This window comes from Abrus precatorius, unplaced genomic scaffold (assembly GCF_003935025.1).
Source record: "Abrus precatorius isolate BTA unplaced genomic scaffold, Abrus_2018 Scaffold2, whole genome shotgun sequence".
Lineage (NCBI taxonomy): Eukaryota > Viridiplantae > Streptophyta > Magnoliopsida > Fabales > Fabaceae > Abrus > Abrus precatorius.
This window is the reverse complement of record NW_020874362.1, coordinates 37394238-37415033: the sequence shown is the minus strand read 5'-3', so window position 1 is coordinate 37415033 and position 20796 is coordinate 37394238. Positions and strand designations below refer to the sequence as shown.

General features: G+C 33.2%; 3 protein-coding genes across 4 annotated transcripts; 1 reads left to right on the top strand and 2 right to left on the bottom strand.

Annotated features, from left to right (window-relative positions):
* Positions 1–4: 4 nt before the first annotated feature.
* On the bottom strand, positions 5–7860 carry LOC113858455 (glutamic acid-rich protein-like). 2 transcript variants are annotated; one of them, XM_027491118.1, is made up of 4 exons: positions 7669–7860; positions 6257–7222; positions 1325–2414; positions 5–1012 (listed from the first exon to the last, which is right to left on the bottom strand). In XM_027491118.1, the coding sequence occupies exons 2-4, from the start codon at positions 6332–6334 to the stop codon at positions 531–533; spliced, it is 1650 nt and encodes a 549-aa protein (XP_027346919.1). In that variant the 5' UTR covers positions 6335–7222; positions 7669–7860; the 3' UTR covers positions 5–530. The 2 variants fall into 2 exon arrangements, with proteins under 2 accessions (XP_027346919.1, XP_027346918.1); XM_027491117.1 differs by having other exon boundaries at positions 7530–7856.
* Positions 7861–13975: 6115 nt separating this feature from the next.
* Positions 13976–16037, bottom strand: LOC113858427 (peptidyl-prolyl cis-trans isomerase FKBP13, chloroplastic). Its single transcript, XM_027491090.1, has 5 exons — positions 15549–16037; positions 15315–15407; positions 14900–14960; positions 14755–14823; positions 13976–14208 (listed from the first exon to the last, which is right to left on the bottom strand). The coding sequence occupies exons 1-5, from the start codon at positions 15861–15863 to the stop codon at positions 14144–14146; spliced, it is 603 nt and encodes a 200-aa protein (XP_027346891.1). The 5' UTR covers positions 15864–16037; the 3' UTR covers positions 13976–14143.
* Positions 16038–16742: 705 nt separating this feature from the next.
* LOC113859070 lies at positions 16743–20241 on the top strand. The gene is made up of 4 exons (XM_027491886.1): positions 16743–16802; positions 17674–17922; positions 18321–18477; positions 19876–20241. Exons 2-3 carry the CDS (start codon positions 17724–17726, stop codon positions 18461–18463), a joined length of 342 nt encoding a protein of 113 aa, XP_027347687.1. The 5' UTR covers positions 16743–16802; positions 17674–17723; the 3' UTR covers positions 18464–18477; positions 19876–20241.
* The last annotated feature ends 555 nt before the right edge of the window (positions 20242–20796 follow it).

Sequence of the window (20796 nt, the reverse complement as noted above, 5' to 3'; positions counted from 1 at the left end):
AAGAATCCGATAAACTTTTTTTTTTCTTCTCTATTATACATATTCTTGTAAACAAGGGTCCTATGTTACAAATCAAAATTGTGGTGGAGTTGCAAAGACCACATATAGTTTCACTTACATTTTATCATTCTCAATTAGAAGGAGCTGCTTGCTGAGCTCCCAGCAAAAATAGAATAAACAAGTTGCACAAGTCTCTGCCTCTACCCTTCTCCACAACCTGTGTACAAAAGTATTTTCTGTCTAAATGAATTACAATGAAATGAAGCACTAGATGTGAAGTGGCACCCCCAACCTGGCCTGCAGCAAAAAATAAGTCCAACACCAGTCACCACCCATACAAACAGTTGACGATCGAGGCTATCAGTCACTCATTACTCGTTCCAAGAGTGAAAGTAACAAAAGAATGCATCAAGAAATTTGGAATCATTCTCTAGCCCCCAAGTGTTGCAGTTCCTGATGTGAGCAAGGTGACAAAGGAGGGTTCCTTGTGCAGATATAATTGAAGTATCGTGTGATGATTAAATAATCAATCAGTATGGAATCACATATGGCAGGGCAAAAACATCTGCTGGCTCTATGTGCAGAGCTTCTGCCCATACCTGCAGTGTCTCCCCATGCTCTGAAGATTCCGCAAGTTTTCTATCTTGTGAAACACTTCTGCCAAATAACCATTCTTGATCATCCAAAACAGACCACTGCTCCACCTTTGGTACTGAATATACCTGGCTTAGGTACTTGTTATCTGGATGGGGTGGCTTTGCGGATGTTTCAGTTATCGGATCAGCAGGCACAGTAGCACTGTGAGTCTTGTTTGAAGAAAATGCAGAAGGTTGAGCTTCAATGATGCCATTTATCTTGCATTCCTCATTTTCTATCTTAACACTGGTGGCTACTCCTGACGTATCTGAAGCATTTGTAATGGAAATTTGGCAAGGTTCCAATACCCTTCCATTTTCAGTGAGTGGAAGTGATGAAAACAATCTTGGAAACTTACTGGGCCGCATGTCATCAGCTGTAAGAAAATTTGAAAATTACTTAATATAACTTGTCAGCCAACAGCAAAATAATGTGCACAAACTAGAGAAAACTGATCAATGCAACTGAGAAGTTACTAACAAATAAAATATCAATATAAGCCTGTGACATGGGAAACCCACCATTATCTCACCGGATGAAGTATCCAGTATTTAGCTTATTAGGTCAGCAATATACTACTCCAAAGTCCAAACCCAATAACAGAAACATCTTATTTGTATTTAAAGATACAACTTAACAGGATCACCAAGTAGCAACGAGAACAAGACTACTCACAAATAACACTCACCATATGGAACTCCATTTGACTCAATGTCCTTCCGTTTCTTGATAATTTTCCCATTAATAGCAATCTCATGGTTGTTCCTGGAAACCTGTGTGAAAGAATTTGAATCTATAGGTCCAATTATGTCACTTCCGTATAATTTATTATGCTCTGTGGGCTCAAGTTCATGCTGCTCCTTAGCTTTGTTTTCCTTCTTCTCTTTATCCCCGTCTTTGTCCTTCCCATGCCCTTTCTTCTCCTTCTCTTTATCTTTCCTTTTGTCTCCCCGTTTGTCTTCCTTCTTTTCCTTTCGTTCACCTTTTTTTTCCTTAACCTGTCCTTCTCCTTCATCTTTCTTTTCCTTAGCCATTTCTTTTCCTTCTTCCGTCTTTCCCTTAGCCTTTTCTTCCCCTTCAATTGTTGCTTCCAAGTTTTTGTTAAAATACTTCCCCAAAAGTTTTGGCATTCCATCAATGCTAGGATGAAACTTTCCAGCATGATTCTGAACCGTTGCATTTCCAAGAGGAGGGACTTCAGCCCACATTCCTCTACCATTAATCTTCTTACCATGAAGACCCTTATCCATGAGTTTTTCATTTCTGTCAGGCCAGGTGCCACAACCTTTAGCCACCACCCTAACAGTCCCCTCATCCTTTCTACAGTCTGTATTTGTAAACTTCTGAACCAATTGGTTGCCAGCTCCTCCATTAACATCCCTAATCCTCCTGTCCAACTCCAGCAGGAATTTCCTATCCTTGTTCTCCTCTGCCAGATGATTATTCTCTCTTGCCTTCTCTCCATTGTTACTGGTATACTGTTTGGCAGGTTTGTTCTCAAACAAGATACCCTTATCGCTTTGCTTAATTTCCTTTTGATGAAGTTTGCCTGCATTGGGACCCTCAGCTTGTACTGGAAATCCTTTGTCATCCGCTGTACCAATTTTACTTTTATCTCTACCTCTGCTCTTGTCCTTGTCTTTTTTCTTTTCTCTGTGTTTTTCCTTTTTGTCCCTTTTGTCCTTCTTTTCCTTATTCTTTCCATCCCTTCCTTCTTTCTCTTTCTTTTCCTTGCTTTCCCTCTTATCTTTCTTATGTTTTTTTCCTTTCTGCTTTTCCTGCAAACCATACAATGAGAAGAGATATCAAACAATAATCAAATAAGGAAACAACCAATGGCTTTGCAACCAGAGAGAGAGAGTAATATCAGCGGTAAAACATGCAAAAAAACATGGTCCTTGTCGCATCACAGATCATATACCTAACGGGAAGAAACCACACAATAACAATAAATCAAACTCCATTCAATTCTCATTGTCCAACACGGAATATTCTAGATTTTCAGAAAGCATGTTGTAGTAAACTAAAACCAAACTAAGGGGGAACACAGTTCCATTGAAGTCAGAATATAAGTTTTGCAATATCTTACTTTGAAGCCTCATTAAGTATGCAGTTCCAATGATTAGATTCTTTAAGCCCAACAGAAACAGATTCATTCTTAGATGCTATAGCTGGACTTTCCAATCCATGACTTTCTTTTTGGCTTTTGGTACATATTACGATTAAAATATGCTGACATTTTTAAAAACAAGTTCTATGTCTGGTATTGAAAATGAAAAGAAAAGTATCATGCTTTGGCCATCTGACATTAGATGTTAACAGCCATAAATAATGTCAAGATTGTCATCTTTCACATGCAACCTGTATTTGGAGACATGCAACTGACATGCTTTATTAAAGATTTCCAATACAAAACTCCGGCAATAAGATAAACATGCCCAGTTATAATAAACCATAGATGGAACAACCAGGAGGCTTTCAAAGATACCAAGGAAAACACATTCCTATGTTCTAATACTTGACTAAAGATAAATGCAGAACAGAAGAAACCTAGATCATTTTATGCCTCAAAAAGTTAAGGCAAAGACAAACAACAAAGCCACAGCCCATTCATCTTCTCAGTCACAAGAAGCAATGCCAATACAATAGGATGCCTAATGGGATCGAAAAAGGGGTCAAAGATCGTAATTCGTAGGATCATAAGATCCTACAAAATTGTATGTATGCATATAAAACAGTATAAATATGAAGACGAGTGAAGCAAAATAGAGACATAGGTGAGGGAAGGGAGCCACCCTCAAAATAGAGACTGAGATGAGAGAAGGGGGCGAAGAATAGAGAAGGGGAGAAAGAAAATGGGTTATGTGATGTATTCTGAAATTTGGTAAGACTATTTTACCCTTAAAAAAACATAAAACAGGATCATTTAAGGGCAAAAAGGAAAATTCAGCTTATTTTTAACGGTAAAAAGTCTTTTATACCCTTAGAAACCCTAAAAAATTGCTTGGTTTTGAGGGTAGGTAGGGAAAGTTGGCATTTTTACTCTAGCAGCGCCATTGCGTTGTGAAAGGCTGCGAATACCGCTGTGATAGTCGCAACGGCAAAACACTCTGCTATGGCAGATCTGTGGCAGCCGAAGGCCGCTCTGCCACACACTGCTACTATTGCGCGCTATTGAATACAATTAAGCAATTGGGTCAAAAAAACAGGTTAGAAGTCAAAACACAAAAACAGGTTTAAACGGATATGGCAGAATCATGCATGCCTACCGATTCTATGATCTTGCAAAGTGATTCCACACGATCTTACAAATCGCCAATATTGCTAGTGAGCCAGCACAGCACGGTGGTTCAGGATCATAGAATCGCATGATTCGATGAGTTCAGTACGCAATATTGACTACCATGCCAAAGATATTATTGTACTTAGCTCCCATAGGATATTCTCCTTCCTGTAGAGAAGTATCCTATATGCAAAACAGATGAAACTTTAGGATCTTCATCTTGTGTGAAACTAAATCTCCCCATTTAGTTTTTGAACACTCATGACAAAGTGATGGGATGAAATGCTTCAAAAATAAAATGGACTGGTCAGTTGAACCAGTTTGACAGTGAACCGGCTATGTCTCTGGTTCAAACATTATCTTATTCAATCAAGATTGAACCACAAATTTAATCAGTTTAACTAATCAAACCACAACGTGGAGGTGATGCAAAATGGAGAAGCATATCATTAGGATTTTATATTTGATTCAAATTTATTTATAATTTTTTATTTTGTTATAAATTATAATTTATCTACGATTTTTAATATCTTAGGGTTATAAATACCCTTTAGGTGCCTTATGTTATTTATACCTTTAGCATATTTGTAATATTGGAATTTCCTTTTCCTCATAGAACATTTAAAATTCTAGTTAGAAGAGTAGCTTGCTCTACTCTAAGTTCATGGGATTTAAATCATCTAAAGTAAGAAGCTATAGTGAAAAAGTAAGAGTGCGTCCACCCTTGATATGAAATGGATTAAGTTTATGAGATTCTTTAATTCAAATAAGGGTTGATACACCCTTACATTCTCACTTTATACACCTCACATCAGAGGAATTAAATCCAACTTTGTTGTTCTACTCAAAGGAGTATTCTGATCACAAGGACAAGGACTACTCTAAGCTTATTGATCTACATCAGGTGTCACCGGTTCAATCTCTAATTCTATTTTCAAAACATTGACACTATTATGCTCTACAAGTTCCTTCATGGTGGATTTGACAAACTGAATGTTAGCAATTACTGTTAATGTTTAAAAATAAATACATTATAAAGCAGATTAAAAGGAGAAACTAAATGAAACTATCACAATTTATTCATTTAAATAAGGAACAGGTTGCAACCAAATGCAGTCACGACCTCCTGTATGCTGAATGTTTAACACTTAAAAGTTAATTTTTGTGCTCATAAAAGAACAAATAGTTATATCAGTAAGACTGCTTATACCAGGCTATCTGTACTTAAGGTCCTAGTAACCCAAACGTATATCAGTAATACTGCTCATAACCCAAATGTATATGAGCAATACCAATAATAAATTTTGCTTCAATACCTAAGCTGCCACATGGAAGGCACATCATCAAGTCCAAACTTCATTATATAATAAGAGGATTAATAAATTGATTACTGATGATTATTTATTCAATACTAATCAGACTATGTTATGAAGAACCACATCCACACCCCTACAAAACAAGCGAAGAAATCTATAACAAAATCACACATTATAGATTGCTTTGACAGGCATGCAAAATTTTATAAATTGCTTTGAAGCAAATGGCACACTCATGCTCTTAACATGAAAATACAAATCAAATTCACTTAAAAACTGAACTCTCATGGCTTACGATCAACACAATAAATAAAATTATCAGGTATAGGTAGTAGAAGGACAATAAGTTGGTGATAACAAGCAGAGCATATAAACTTTAAATCATCATTATGTCCTTCAATCTGCACCAGCAATGACACATTCTCTGTTCAATACTCTTGAAAATTATATATTTCAGCACTACATACCACAATAGTATAAAAATCAAAATTTTGGACACAACAAAAGAAAAATCTAACATGATTCTAGTAAACATATAAGAAGACAGATAAGGCAAAATTTGATATGATGTGCACCTATGCAAAGTTGTAAATCACATGAACCAACCATCAATGAAGACTGTACAAGCCCTACAGATCAATGTAGGCCATAAAAGATAAAGTCATATAAACCTCTAATCATTTTCCACTGCACCTATACGCTGACCAAACAAGATCTTTCGTACTTTTATTGATTATGTGAACTTCAAAAGTGGCCATGTAAAATGTTTGTAGTTTGCAATTTACAATGAACTCCAAACAAATTAAATGTGTCATTATTCAGAAGAAACAGATGAAAAACTAAATACACAATTAAATTGAATAAGAATGCATTAAGCACTTACTCTAGAGAAACATTCTAGCATTCCACTTAGAAAATGAAATTTATTGATGGACATTAAACATTGTACAATTCATTAGAAACTCATCACAAGTAACATTATGTCATATGTACAAACAGAATATAGACAGAGTATATTAACCTTTTTTAACAAGTTCACTTCATCCACTCTAGCCTTCTTTTCATATGCTGGTGGTAGAAATGGAAAACAGCGCGACATTGCACAAAATCCAGATATGCCTAGTGTAAAATCCTTCTAAAATTGAGAGTGCTTCAATCAGTTTCCAGTAGCACTGTTCCAAAAAGGGAACAAACCAACAACTATGCTCTTGTCCATGCACCATGTCACCTCATTCATTTCCAATTTTAATATTTCTCCATAAGCCTCTTCCAATAACAAACACAAATTGTGGAAAGTGGAAACCACCGGTGTTTACAACTCTTCACTAAAATATTCAAACGATATCACTGGAAAATTGATTCAAAATTAATGCACAGGACAGCAACCTCTCAGTCTAACTACTTATAGTCAAAAAATGATTCAACAATAATCCCAATCAGTATATGTTTACGAGCACTATGATACAGTATTAAGCTCAGAGTAACTATGTCAATTCAAAGGGCTGCTTCAGAAACGAAAATGGACCACTAAAATCAGATACTCTTTGTTTTCTTGAGAGCCAACAAAGAATCATTAGCTTTCTCGTTGTGTCCAAGCCCAAAACCAAAATCATCCCCAGGCAAAGACGAAAAACACAGAAGAAAACACCAAAAATGAAGACCCAAAAGGGTTTTGTACGGTGTCCAAAAAGGGTTCTCCAAATCTTGATCTCTACTGACAATATAAACAATCTTCTTCCATGCTCAAAGAAGCAATGTTGAACACCATTCTAAGAAATCTCCAAGAGCAAATGCTCCACCATTGTAGCAGTTCTAAATCCACAATTTGAATCACTTAAGAGGTCAGAACCGATGTCCATTGCATGCATACCCACACAGAGAAGGAACAATCACGGTCTTCCCTTCAGTGACACCCTCTGATTGAAACCCTAATCAATCGTGAATTTTCCAAATTCAGCAAGTGTCCCAATTATGATCCAATGAAACCCTAGAGGGAAAAAACACAACATAAACAAGCTGAGTCCACATATCCGTAAAATACCCACAAGGACAGAAAACCCTAATCCCAGTTCTGAAAACTTTTATTGAATAAACATAAAAAAAGTGCACAATGCAGCAAAATTGAATGGAATAAAGATAATCAAACACTTTTTGTTACCTAAGCAATAATGGGTATCGATCAAAAGGGGAAAAGAAACTCTGATTCGAAGCGTTAACGAGAAAAAAAAAAAAAAAAAGAGTGAAATTTCGATTGGTGAAAGTGAGTCCAAGTGAAAATTATTGCAAGAGTTTACCTAGTCCGCTACAAGGTAGACATTGTAGAAGGACAAGATCTCTCTCAGATGAATATAATACAAAAAAGAGAGAACAACAATCTTAGATATACACAAAACTATGTATATGTATATATAATATATGGTTTTGGGGAAGTACTTTCTCTTTCTGTGTTTCTATGTTGTTGTTATGGTATGCTATTCATATGCTATAACAGTTTTTTGCTCTCTTTTCCTCTAGATTCTGGGTTTCGTTTCTCTTTGTTTACCCCCTGCTTCTTTTCTTCAGTTGTGTTCCCTGCGTGGGTGCCCCGCTCTCTCTCTCTCTTTGGTTATGGGCTTCTGTATGCTTGAGTTGTGTGTTGTCCCTAATATATATATACATATATAATCATTATAGCTAGTTGTGTTGGGCATGTGTTTCTCTTTCTTTCTTTATTACTATTATTATTTATTTTTCCCTCACTTTCCTGAATGGCCAATGTGCTGTTTTTGAGTTGGGGAAGCTCCACGCGAGGAGTCAATTGAAAACCCAACACCGAGACTATAACAAAAGCAAGGGCAACAGGGGATGCTAAAGCAAAGGCACATACATGGATATCTCATTCAACAGCGCCCACACACAAATATTATCAAATCTAACAGTTAAGAAGACTCAAAGCTTGACTATTGGTGTAAAATTTTGCCTTTATATATAAGTGATTTATTTACTTAGCATAATGTATATTAATTAGTTTAGGTTTGGGAAAATTTCATATAATGGAATGATTTAAATTACGTGTAATAAATGAATGTTTTTTATTTAAAAAATACTAAATAAAATTGATTTTTTAACAATTTATTATCAAATTATTTTAAATATAAGTAAACAAATTATTATTAACATTATTCATATTAAAATATAAAATAAAATATAATTAATTAAATAAAATATTGATGAATGAATCAAAATATTAGAAATTATGATAAAATTATCAAAAGAATAATATTCAAGTATAATAGTTTCATCTCGTCTTGTATTTTGATGCTTTCAAGCTTTATTAAAAAATATGTACACGGGCACAAGTTAAATTTGACGTTTTTAAATTTTTGGTGAAATTTGGTATCCATAAAATATCTTTCTATTCGGACAGTTTTGATACATTTAGGTCAGTAATGCGTTAAAATTGCCAAATTGAATCATGTAGCATAAATTTTCCTTCTATCATGATTATCAAGTCGCACAAGTGCATGAATTTTATGAATTTTTATGATCAAGACGAAAAGATATAATATTCTCACTAGAGCATAAGAACTAGCATAAAACGTTGGTAGTAGCATTCATTGTGTTTTGAGGCTGGTTAAAAGTGAAAAAAAGAAAAATCATGCATACAGCTAGTTAGACACAAGTTAAATTTGATGTTTATAGAATTGGGTGAAACTTGGTATTCAAAGAATATCCAACCATTGGGACACTTTCAACCCCTTTGAAGTCATAAATGCTTTGAAATTGCCAAATTCAAACGTTTGGTATGAGTTTTCTTTCTGTCTTTATTTGTAGGTCAGAGTGCTTGTGTGAAGTTTATGAACTTTTATGATCAAAATGAAAGGGTCTCTTTCTTTACGGTGAAAAATGACAATTTGTAAACAAATAATTCAAGAGCAATCTGGGGATTAGATTAGGTCCTCTTTGAGTTCTTTTAAGTATGTTGTTTAACAGTAAAACAGATGTCGTTTAGCCAGAATAGTGAATATAAAAAGTGTAAACTGAATCACAATGTAGAGGTTCTTTGCGGAAAGTGCTAAGTAAGAAACTAAATTACAGAAAGGAAATAAACAACAAACTGGAATTAAAATGCGGAAGGGTAAATGTGCAAGAATATAAATATGTTGGAAAGTGCTAAGTACGACTCCTCACAACGGTGAACAGTGGCCACCGTGGGTCTCCTTGTAGCTGGTGTCTAGTGCGGTGCAGGGTTTCAGCGTTTTAGAATAAATTAAGTGCGGTGTCTGGATGCAAAAAGTCGTTATTTGTAAAATGGCGCTTTGGAGTATTTATAGATAGGAAAATCACCACCATTCTCCTTCTTTTGCAGGCACTTCTTAGTAACTATTTTTAATTGTTGATGCTCATTATCCACGATTGTTTGTGATCGTGCTGTTGGTTGAGGCTTCTTTCATAACTGCTATCGCTCACGATCTCCTTTGCGTAGTGGTGAATGTTGATGACTGCTAGTAACCACTTTTGGATTTTGCAATGACTTGACCTATCAAGACTTTTATTTTTTTATCTTTCGAGTATTTCTGGTAGAATTCTAAGAGGCTCATTTAGTGTTATGGCCTTAGAATAATTTCTCTTTGACTTCTCTTTTCGACTAATTCTGAAATTTTGAGAACTTGTCTTGATCTTGTGAACTTAGAATATTTTCTTTACTCATTTCTGTTTTTCGAGCAATTCTGGAGGGACTCTAGAGCTCAACCAGGTTTGTGGACTTAAAATATTTTTTGACCACTTCCTGTTTTTCGAGCGTTTCTGGAAAGAATTTGGAACTCAACCAGGTTTGTGGACTTGAAATATTTTCTGATCACTTCCTGTTTTTTGAGCAGTTTTAGGTGTCAAGGACTTGAAAACTCCTCAAAACTCCTCGAAAAGTCATCAGTTTTGTGGACTTAGAATATTTTCTTGTCAGTCTTGTTTTTCGAGCAGTTTTTGATGTCAGTGACTTAGAAATTCCTCAAAACTCTTCGAAAAAACCTTCAATTTTGTGGACTTAGAATATTTTCTTGTCTTTCAAGCAGTTTAGAGAAAAATCCATAATGTGACAAAAATCTCCTAAAATAGCTCGAAATGTTTCCCTTTTAATAAAAATTGGATTAATTATTCTTGTATTAAACACAATAAAGGCTCTTTCTTGGCTTAATTATAAGGATAGACCTTTCCTCTTAAATAAAATATGTAGAGAAAAAAATTGTGGAACCCTAGTTTAGAGTGATCTGATACCTTTTTCTTCTTGTTGTAAATATTCAAAGAATGGAACCTACTACAAAATGAAATGAGTTAAAAGAAAAGTCAAAAAGACAAAAATCTCCTAAAATAGCACGAAATGTTTCCCTTTTAATAAAAACTAAAGGTATTGAATAATCTTTCACTATTCTCTTATGTTCAGGCCTATTTTTTGACTCTTTCTTGACCCTCAAAATTTTGTCGAAATGTAACTTTTTTTAACATGATTTTTAACTTAGAAAATTTTTCTTACCTCAAACACTCTTATTCTTACTAGGCATGAGAATTGGCATAAAAAATTGGTGGTGACGTTTGCTTTATATTTTCAAGATTACAAGTTTGTTAAAAAAATGGAAAAAATTGTGCACCACCGTGCTAGGCATAGGTTAAATTTAACATTTTCAGTTTCAATCATAGAAGTTTGTAAAATCTATGTGTGTATGCCCCCGCAAACAAAGACAAAAGGAAAACTGACACCAGGCATTTGAATTTGGCAATTGTAACACATTTTTAACCTCGGCTAGGTCAAAATTGCCCGAATGAGTGGATATTCTTTGGACACCAAATTTTACCCAAAACTAAAAACGTTCAAATTTAACATGTCCATTACAAGTTTACAACGTATGCATGTGTCCATTAAAACACAAAACGAACTCTAGTGAAAATATAAGTCATTCATTCTAGTCATTAAACTTTATGCTCGTGTGCCCCGCAACCAAAAATGAAAAGAAAACTCATATGAGTCATTTGAATTTTTGCAATTTTAAAGTATTCTTGACCTCAAAGATGTCAAATTGTCTGAATGGATGGATATTTTTTGCATATCAAGTTTCAACTAAAACTGAAAACGTCAAATTTAACTTATGTCTATCACGTTATATGCATGGATTTTTTTCATTTTTGATCAACTTGAAAGCCTCACATCTCAAAACAAATGTCACCACCAACTTTTAATGTCAATTCTCGTGCCTTCGTAAGAATCTAAGAGTCTTTCGTTCTTATCATATAAGTTTCAAAATATTAATGTGTGCGTGTCCTGCTAACAAAGAGGAATGAAAATTATACCAAACGTTTGAATTTAGTAATTTTAACACATTATTACTCTACAAGCGTCAATACTACAGGCAGATATTCTTTGGATAGCAAGTTTCACTCAAAATTGAAAACATCAAATTTAACTTGTACACAACATGCTGCATGTATGCTGCTGCTTCTTTTTTTCTTTTTTTTTTTCCCATTCTTAACTTACTTGGTAACCTCAAAACACAAACAAATGCCACAACCAGTATTTTATGTCAGTTTTGTGCCCCAATGAGAATATGGGAGCCTTTTGTTCTGATAATAAAAGTTCATAAAATTCATACTCACATTGTCTTGCAAAGAAAGACAAAACGAAAATTCATAATAAATGTTTGAATTTGGCAATTTCAACGTGTTCTTGAACTTAAAGGAGTCAATTTCCTATATGAATGAATATTCTTTAGATATCACCAAGAATTATAAACATCAAATTCAACTTATTCCCAACATGCAATTCAAACGGATGGAAATCCAAATTATGACCAAACTTGGTCCTCCAGGTAGACAACACAATTCATACATAAAACTTTTCACCTATGGTGATCTCTTCATTAGTTTATTCCATCTATCCATACAATTATAGAAAACGCTACTTATTACCATTTGAATGGCTGAATCAATTTTGACATGACACTCACCATGCAAGTGAACACCAATAGGTCTACCTGCTCATGAATGCAATTAGACATTGGATTAATTGGTAAAACACATCTATATTGTACTCACCAATTCAATAGACATAAACGTATTCAACTGTACCATGAGAGATCAAATTTTCCTAGAGCTACTTCCATCCAGGAATATAAGAAAAATATAATAAATTAAAATGTGTAAACCCAATTACTACATCCCAAAGCATATGTAGAGGAGTTCGGACATCCATCCAAGATAGAATGTAAAAATGACAATTCAAAAGTCTAATTTATTAATATTTATGTTGCAATATTTAAAAAAATAGTATAAAAATTTATTAATAATATGGAAGTTACTTTCGAAAAAGAATAATATTAATTTTAAATTTTAATGCTTAAATCAAGTAATTAACAACAATAATAATAAATATGCATTAAATTTCTGTATCTTTGATAAAATAAAAAATAAGAAAAACTTATTACTTTTAAATTCTTAAATTTAATTAACAAGATGATTTACCAAAATATTATAATTTTAATTTACTCGGACTATTACAAACTGAAAAATAAATACAAGATGGGTTAAAATATTAGTGGATAAAATTATGTTTTTGACTCATTTTATTTTGTTTCATGTTAAATATATGAAAGGCTTTTTTCCTAAAAATATTATTGGATGAATTGTAATATTGCATGTGGATTTGATATTTCAATAAAGTCTGATATGTAGTGGATACATATCTATCTATTTGGAATACGTTAACAAAAATTAGGGGTTAGAACTTTAACGTGTGTGTTAAAAATATTTTATTAAAAGCGATAAAACATTTTTTAATGATCTTTATAAGTTAAAAGGACTAATACATGATTTCTGGTTGAACGTTATCTAAAGTATACACCAAAATATATAGCTTTGACATATCAAATAATGACACAGCGAGTGACTATCAATTCAAATTATTTTATATTTACTTTTTATTAAATTATATATTTTGAAATGGTAAGTTTAATAAATGCATGTTTGATGACTAAAACAATAAATATAGATCTAACGATAAATTTTTTTTCATTTTTGTTTTGTCTTGTTTTATTTATTTAATGATATTAAATCTTTCATACTTTTATTGTCACAAATAAATATATAATAAAACATAGTTATAGATATGCATGATACTAACATTGAGTGTTATTCAGTTAACTATGTTTTATATGCTTACCAACATTTATAGCAAGGAAGATGAAGAGGGTTGGTAGGTGTTTTGTTTTTATTCCTCTATTCTCTTTTAAAACTAACAAAAATTTAATTAAAAAGAGTTTTAAAAATTAAATTACCAATCAGATTTTATTTTTATTTTTTTCTAAAAATAGTTTTATAAAATAGTTTTAAAATATACTTTTTAAAAAATGAAAATTAAAACTAGATCAAACAAGCTCTCAGAAACTTCTTTTATTCTGTATTTATCAAATAGTTCTACAGATTTATAGTTTATTGATTAAATTAATAACCTACAAATTCAAGCTATCTTTATCAGGTAGTCTTATTACCAAAAGCAAATGCTTTGACACCTTTTCTTTTACCTGCTGTTCTCTGTATTTGGTTATTTCCGTTTTCTTAATGATTATTCCTTTTCTTTGTTTGAACTTAGGAGGAGTGGTTTTATACTGCTGAACTGCAGCTCATAACTATCAGTTACAAGTTCAGGTAGCTTGTGAAATCAAAAGTGGATAAACATACACACATGTTAATTACTCACTCATTAATTTTTCAAGCAAGTTTTACTTTAAAATTTCTACTCTATGAGAACCCAAGTGATGCGATAGAATACTTAAATTATTTCCACTTTGCATGAAATGTAATATCATAGCCATCAAAAATGTAAATCAAAAGTGAAAAACTGTATATCTAAGCTCCAATCTTCAAAACCCCAGGGCTTTGTAAATCATGCTTTGCTAACGAACTCTACATCGAACAAGAGTACTGAGTCAGGAGGAATGACACATGAACCTGCATCAAAGATGACTAGATCTTAATTTTTGCTGGCTAAGAAGAAATTCATGCAAAAAAAAAAATGTAAAAAGTGCTCATTATTAGAAGGAAAACTTTTAAGTTTTAAGTGCCTCTTAAGTCCTATCAAATTATCTTTTTCCTCATAATGAATTGCATTTTTTTGTTTATTCTCCTACACTGCTAAGTGAACAGGCCAAAAATACACAGAAATTCAGCTCCTATTGAGTCCATTATCTTTTTTACTTCTGCAATGTTATGCACTTGCTGCAAATTTGATTAGTACCACAACCATTATACTAGGCTTTTATGTATTGAAAATTAAGCAGATTCTAGGATAATAACCAGTACTTTAACTATTAATAGCAATTAAAGATAAAACGTCAACATAATCTTCAATAGAGCTAGTTCCACATAGTGCAAAACAACCAAGAGCAAACAAGATTTCGTCTTTATTTTCCATACAAATTATACAGGAAATTTATATAATGTCAGAGAAAAAGTATTGCTTAGCAGCACAAAAACAAAAAAGAAGGGAGTACTTGCCTCCTCTACAACCAGCCCCTCTTGAGCCATATCCAAGTTCTGGAGGAAGCTTCAGTGTACGTTTCCCTCCTGTGTCAGAAAAATAGTAAACAAAATTTTATTGGCATGTCATTATACAATGAATTTACAATGATAAAAGAAGTACCTGCAAGCATGGGGGGAACTCCATCACCTCCTAAAATGCCTTCATCCCATCCTTTGATCACCTATTTGATTCATGAATAGTTTTTAATTCCTGAACTTGGCAGTGCAGGGAGGGTACTCTATAATATGGCTACTTATGAAGGGTTCTCTATAATTTTTAACAAACATGGTATTTTACTCTATGGTTTTCATTCATTCTTAAAAAGCAACGCTTTTCTGATTTCACCAATTATAATCCCAAAAGAGCTTTTTTAACTTTATTTTTCAAAATAAACGAGTGTTTGTAATGTCACTCTTTAATCCAGGGTAAGCCAATTTTGTACACGGCATACCGTAACTTTTTTCAAATAATAATGTCCAAAATGCACAAATTAGAGAAAAACACATACAGTTTGTCATTGTTTCAATTATGATACCTCTCCAACACCGACGCGAAACGTAAGTGGCTTGCCACGATTGTAGCTGCTGTCGAAAACTTTCCCATTCTCCAATCTCCCCACATAATGAGCCTGAAAAGGTATCACATAGGACTTTACCGAAAGGCATAATAGTGACACAAAATGACCAAGCCCAAAACCATGGCAACATGAATGATATTAAGAAGAGAGTGTGACTTATATCATGTATGTGAAAAATAAGAAAATGGGCACCTTAATAAGCTGTCCCTTAACAGCCTGAGGACCAGTTCCAACAAGTTTATCACAAAAGGCAAGACCTGAAGGAGCTACTTGAAATTCACATGGAATTTCAGCTGCTGATGCAACTCCTGTTTGCCACAAACCATGAACAAGGCCAGTACTAAAGGCAAGGCCTAATGCATCTCTTCTCTTCAACTGCCTCTCATCTACTTGTTGTTGGACTTGGACAGCACGTATCGTGTAACTAAGTGGTGCTGAATAGTTGCATTTTTGGGGTTGCAGGTAAGGAAGACATGTCCCAATTGAATATGGTGCCAGTGAACCCATCTCCACCAAATTGGTTAGCTATGAATGAATGAATGGTTGTGGTTCAATTTGTTCCTTGTGGTTACTTAATATTCATTATAAACCCCAAAATATCAGGACACATGCACAGGATTGTTGTAATTAGTATTCCAGATATCACTGATCTTATTCCTTGATTTCCATCCATAATCAATTTTAGGATCAATGCAAGATCTGAAATGGAAGAGAAGCAAAAATAATAATAAAAATAAATAAATTTTCAACCGGTAGATTTTTTGTTTGTACAATTAAGATTTATTGTAATTCTTTTTAGAGTTATATTTAAAATCTTATCCAATTCTATATTATATATATATATATATATATTTTTTTTTTTTTTAATTTGTGATATTTTACAATATTTTTTCTTACTTAATAAGACCTTTATGCTTTATAATTCTCTTACAAACACCAATATCTTAGAAAAAAAATTTGTCAAACATTTTTTTTTTTTTAAGTTTTATAAAGTTGGTTTCGAATTTTACTAAAATCAATTTGCGGTTTTTTTTTTTACCCAAACTAAAATCAATTGTTCTTGGTCGAATATGACCTGATTGCCTCCAAGAAAAACAGCTGGGCCCAACAACACTAGGCTGGGCCCAAACAAGGCAGTAATCATGCCGTGTCAAATGGGTCAATTTTGAAAGCGGTGGATTTTATTTTTCGGTCCACGAAAACAATGGACCAAAATAAAGAGTGGCCTGAAAAAGCTAAAGGGCCATCTAAATTGTCCATCCCATTTAACAAATCTAAGCACTAAGTTAGGCCCTCCCATAACTAAAAGACTATTATACCCTCTTGCAATTTTCCTTCGCATATAACCTAGCACATAATTTACCACCGCCTCTTTCATTGAGCAGGGTCCAGAGGCGCAGTTTGAGTTTATTTGGGTACTGTTACCACCTCAAACTATACTACTAGGTAATCAATCAACCTTATTCTTGTTTTGTTTTGTTCAATCTGTGTGTTGTGCGTGTTTCGGAAAAAAAAATTTGTTTGGGCTTGTTTAAGATTAGTTTTTATAATGTTTGATTGAAGTTTCGGCATATGGGTTTTCTTCTGTTGGTTCCAGTGCACTTACAGTAATTTATGTTCTGGTGTCGTGAATGAGTTTCAATCTTTTGTAGTCAGATTTTTTTTTTTTTTAACGATGGGGTTATGCTGTTATATTTCATATTATGCCTTTTGAAGGATATATTGCATGATTGTGTATTGAAATTCCTTCTTACATAATTACATTGATTCGGTGCTTTGTGCCGTTGAGAATGTACATAACATGATTTTAAGGCTTTGTTGGGATGGGTAGTATGTTATGGGATGAAGCTGAATGGAGTAGTATTTTATTATGTTCCACTGCTTGGAAGGAAGTAAAGCCAGCCATTTTGGTAGTTGTACTGCTGAAATTTTATGATAGGCTATGTTATTATCTTTTCTGCCTGCAACCTGTGTTTAATTCCATCAATTTATATGACTTCTTTTTCTAAGTCGAAATACCACGTTTTGTTCAATTGGAAGCACATTGATTATCAAAACTCAAATTGTTGGGGTGGTTCTTGCGGTTGCTTTTTATCTGCTTGATATAGATGGTGACTTTTGAGGGAATTCATTTGTTGTCTTGATAGGTCATAGGTATTATGTTATTGTAAATTTTGAAATTAAAATAAGTTCCATTAATTATAAAATACATGTGAAACAGTGATTTGATTGAATAAATTTTAACATTTGTTCCAAACACTAGAATTTTTAAATAATATAACTTAATTGAATTACCTATTAATTTGATTCCAAACAGGGCCCTAGAAATACCCTGAAACCCCAACTGAAGAAAGGGAGTGCAAGAGAATGGCAAAGTCACTGAGATCAAAGAGGGAGAAGAGGCTGAGGGCTATTCGGAGGGAGATTGTTGAACCCTTCTATGACAAGAAAGAAGCTGCTAAGCTGGCCGCCCTAGAAGCTGCCCTTGCTGCACCTAAGCTGCAAGTTCCTCATCAATCAAATACATCCATGGATGCCTCCAATTCCACTATCAACACCAACATGGGTATCATATCCCCTCTCTTGCTTTATTCCATCTCTCTGCCTTTCATTTTTGGGTGAAATCTGTGAATTGATATGAATGTTGATGAGAAGTGTCATATCTTGATTTTGATTTTTGTGAAAGATTAATATTTGTATATATGTCTCAAAATGCTAAAACTGATTTTAATACTATTTGTTACTGTTTTTTTCCCATGCTGATTGGAAAGGGTGGTACTGCTTTACCCTACTTACCATTTGTGCTCACTCTGAGCATCAACTATTCATTTGTGGAAGCTGTGTTGCATAATAAAATTGTTATGTTTATAAAATCCCAAATGCATACTCCTGTTTATTGGCATTCGATTTCCTTACCCTTGGATGAACAATCTAATATCTTGTATTTGGTTTTAAATTTTCCAGATGTGGAGATGGCTGATGGCAGTCAAAGCATGACTTCCTTAAAGGCTGTTGGTGGAATAGGCAAAAAATCCAAGAAGAAATTGAAAATTGCTAAAAGCAAACGCCGTGGTAAGGGAAAGCTCAGCAAAAAGCGTAACATATAACTTCAACGGAGAAGGTACTGATATATCATTTATTTTGAACATGAATTCTTACTTTGTATCATGCCTTTGTGTATTACATGCATCAGTTTTCATTTTGGTAACATAACTTTCAGTTTTATGTTTGACTGACTTTGGTTATTAAAATGGTAAATTTTTAATAATTAACAATGTGATTTAAGAAAAACAAATGCTGTGATAGACATCTTTTTTCCTACAATTGAAATAAAAGAGTTATGACTTACTGCCATTTACAATACATTTGTAGGTACATGAATTTATGTAGCTTTGACATGACACATAAACACAGGTAGCCTAGAACAAGGTAGTCATAATTGAGATCGTCCAGAGATTTGGAAGGGAGGGAAATTTGTAAATTGTGTGATCTTAACATGGATCTAACATGGATCGATGGACCCCATGATACACGCAACTCAAATTGAAAATATTTTCAATTTCATATAATACTCTTAAATCACAAACTCAAAACTTAAGCCACAAGCACCTGCCATTCAATGTAACGGACATATACAACTTTATTCCTAAAAGGCTCAATCATATTAAAATGCTTCCCAAGCAAATAACTAGTAATAGAACTGCATCAGAATATTGAGCAAAAATAAAATGTTTATTGACAGTAACCTCTCTCATGACCTCTATATCAATGGGATATGAGATCAGAATGAGGAAATGAAGATGCAAAACATAGTGCTGAAATACACATACACTATAGCTTTCATTTTGAGCTGTCCCCATCTCCCTTGTCTAATTACATGTTATCTCTAACTCAGCCATTGCACCACACTACTATGACAAGTGCGCAGGCATTATTTTTTGACACTCAGTCTCTCCTTTCATTTAGCATTACTACTTGTTGACAGTCTCTATTATGCAATTCAACAGTTGAAATAGGTAAAATACTTTTGAACTATAGCAGTGTTTCCTAATGCAATGCATTTGGCTTTGTTGTCACTCTGAATACTTGGAAGTTGCTAATCTGTAATAATTTTTAGTGGTGTAGGCTAGCTCAATACTTCTGTAAAATCACTTTAAAATTTTTCTAATCGCCTAAAATACAAAGTATTTAATGGAAGCACAGTGCCTTCAATATCTCAGGAACCCAAAAAATATTTAATAGTTTGTTTTTTAGGTAATTGGGACGATTTTTAGTATAATTCTAGGTCTTAGTAATTTTCCATATTGAATCAAGAACTTGGTTTGAGAAAGTGTTATTTCAGTGAAACACTAATCTTTATTTTTTCCTTCGTCTTTTTTGTTTTGTCTGTTGCCTTTTAACCATGATTAACAGTGCAAAGCATATCTGTTAATTGTGCAGGGTTTTAAGCATGAGTTCTGAGGATTAAATGTTTGACTTAATAATTTGGGATACCTTGGTGTGGCATTTGCTATTGTAGGTTGTGGTGAGCTATTTAAGAGGTGCTGTGCTTTTTATCCTTATTCATGAAGACTGTTCAAATTTTGACAAAAAACATGAAGACCTTTCAAATCTCTGCATTATGAGCCTAGGACCTTTTACTAACTAGAGATAGCTATTTAGTTAGAACACAATTTGAGTTTGGAGAAGTGGTTGATGTTGATGACTCATTCTGAACATCAAGGATAGGGTATTTAATCTCTGCACCAATCATGTACTTGAATGTGACTTTAAAGGTGTCTTTTGTTAATTGAAGATGTTTTGTCAAAAGATATTAGTAGCTTTGAGAATATCAAAATGTAATTTTGTTGAGATCCTTAATTGTTTTTAAAGTTCCATACTTCCACGTCTACCATCCTCAAATGGGATGAATTTTATGTTTGAGATTAATAACCTCTTAATGCCTATTTAGTTTAGAGTATGGTAGAATTAACGTTAAAGGTTAAATTATAATTTTCTGTACATATTATATTTGATATTAAGCTGATAAATTATGGTAAACTGATTACTTGGATAAATTTTAAAATTAATTGTAGGAATATGGTAATAAAATATTTGTTTTTAGTATTTTTAACCTTTTATTAACTGTTAGTAATATAATATCTATTATTATAATAATATCATATGGATTATTATATAATTACATTATTATATTATAGTACTATGATAACCTTATTTTAATATAGGTTTCTACAAATACAAATTCTATTTATTAAGAGGAAAAGGGAAAAATATGGTAAATATTTCACAAGAATGTAAATTCAATCGTAGGAACAATTTGCTTAAAAAATAAAAGGAAGGGGTAGTCCTTTGCTTAAAAAAGAATCAGAGCTACATCACATAAAAGGACACAGAGACTCATGAAGTGGGTCGATTGAAGGAATTTTCTCATCCTATAGCA

Excerpts from the sequence above, each read along its gene's own strand:
- LOC113858455 (XM_027491118.1), bottom strand. The coding sequence starts at position 6,334 with ATGTCGCGCTGTTTTCCATTTCTACCACCAGCATATGAAAAGAAGGCT. Across the intron at positions 2,415-6,256 it reads AAGTGAACTTGTTAAAAAAG|GAAAAGCAGAAAGGAAAAAA; the intron begins GTTAATATACTC and ends TATGGTTTGCAG. Across the intron at positions 1,013-1,324 it reads GTCAAATGGAGTTCCATATG|CTGATGACATGCGGCCCAGT; the intron begins GTGAGTGTTATT and ends ATTTTCTTACAG.
- LOC113858427 (XM_027491090.1), bottom strand. The coding sequence starts at position 15,863 with ATGGGTTCACTGGCACCATATTCAATTGGGACATGTCTTCCTTACCTG. Across the intron at positions 14,961-15,314 it reads TTCGCGTCGGTGTTGGAGAG|GTGATCAAAGGATGGGATGA; the intron begins GTATCATAATTG and ends TGAATCAAATAG. Across the intron at positions 14,824-14,899 it reads AGTTCCCCCCATGCTTGCAG|GAGGGAAACGTACACTGAAG; the intron begins GTACTTCTTTTA and ends TTTCTGACACAG.
- LOC113859070 (XM_027491886.1), top strand. The coding sequence starts at position 17,724 with ATGGCAAAGTCACTGAGATCAAAGAGGGAGAAGAGGCTGAGGGCTATT. Across the intron at positions 17,923-18,320 it reads CACTATCAACACCAACATGG|ATGTGGAGATGGCTGATGGC; the intron begins GTATCATATCCC and ends TAAATTTTCCAG.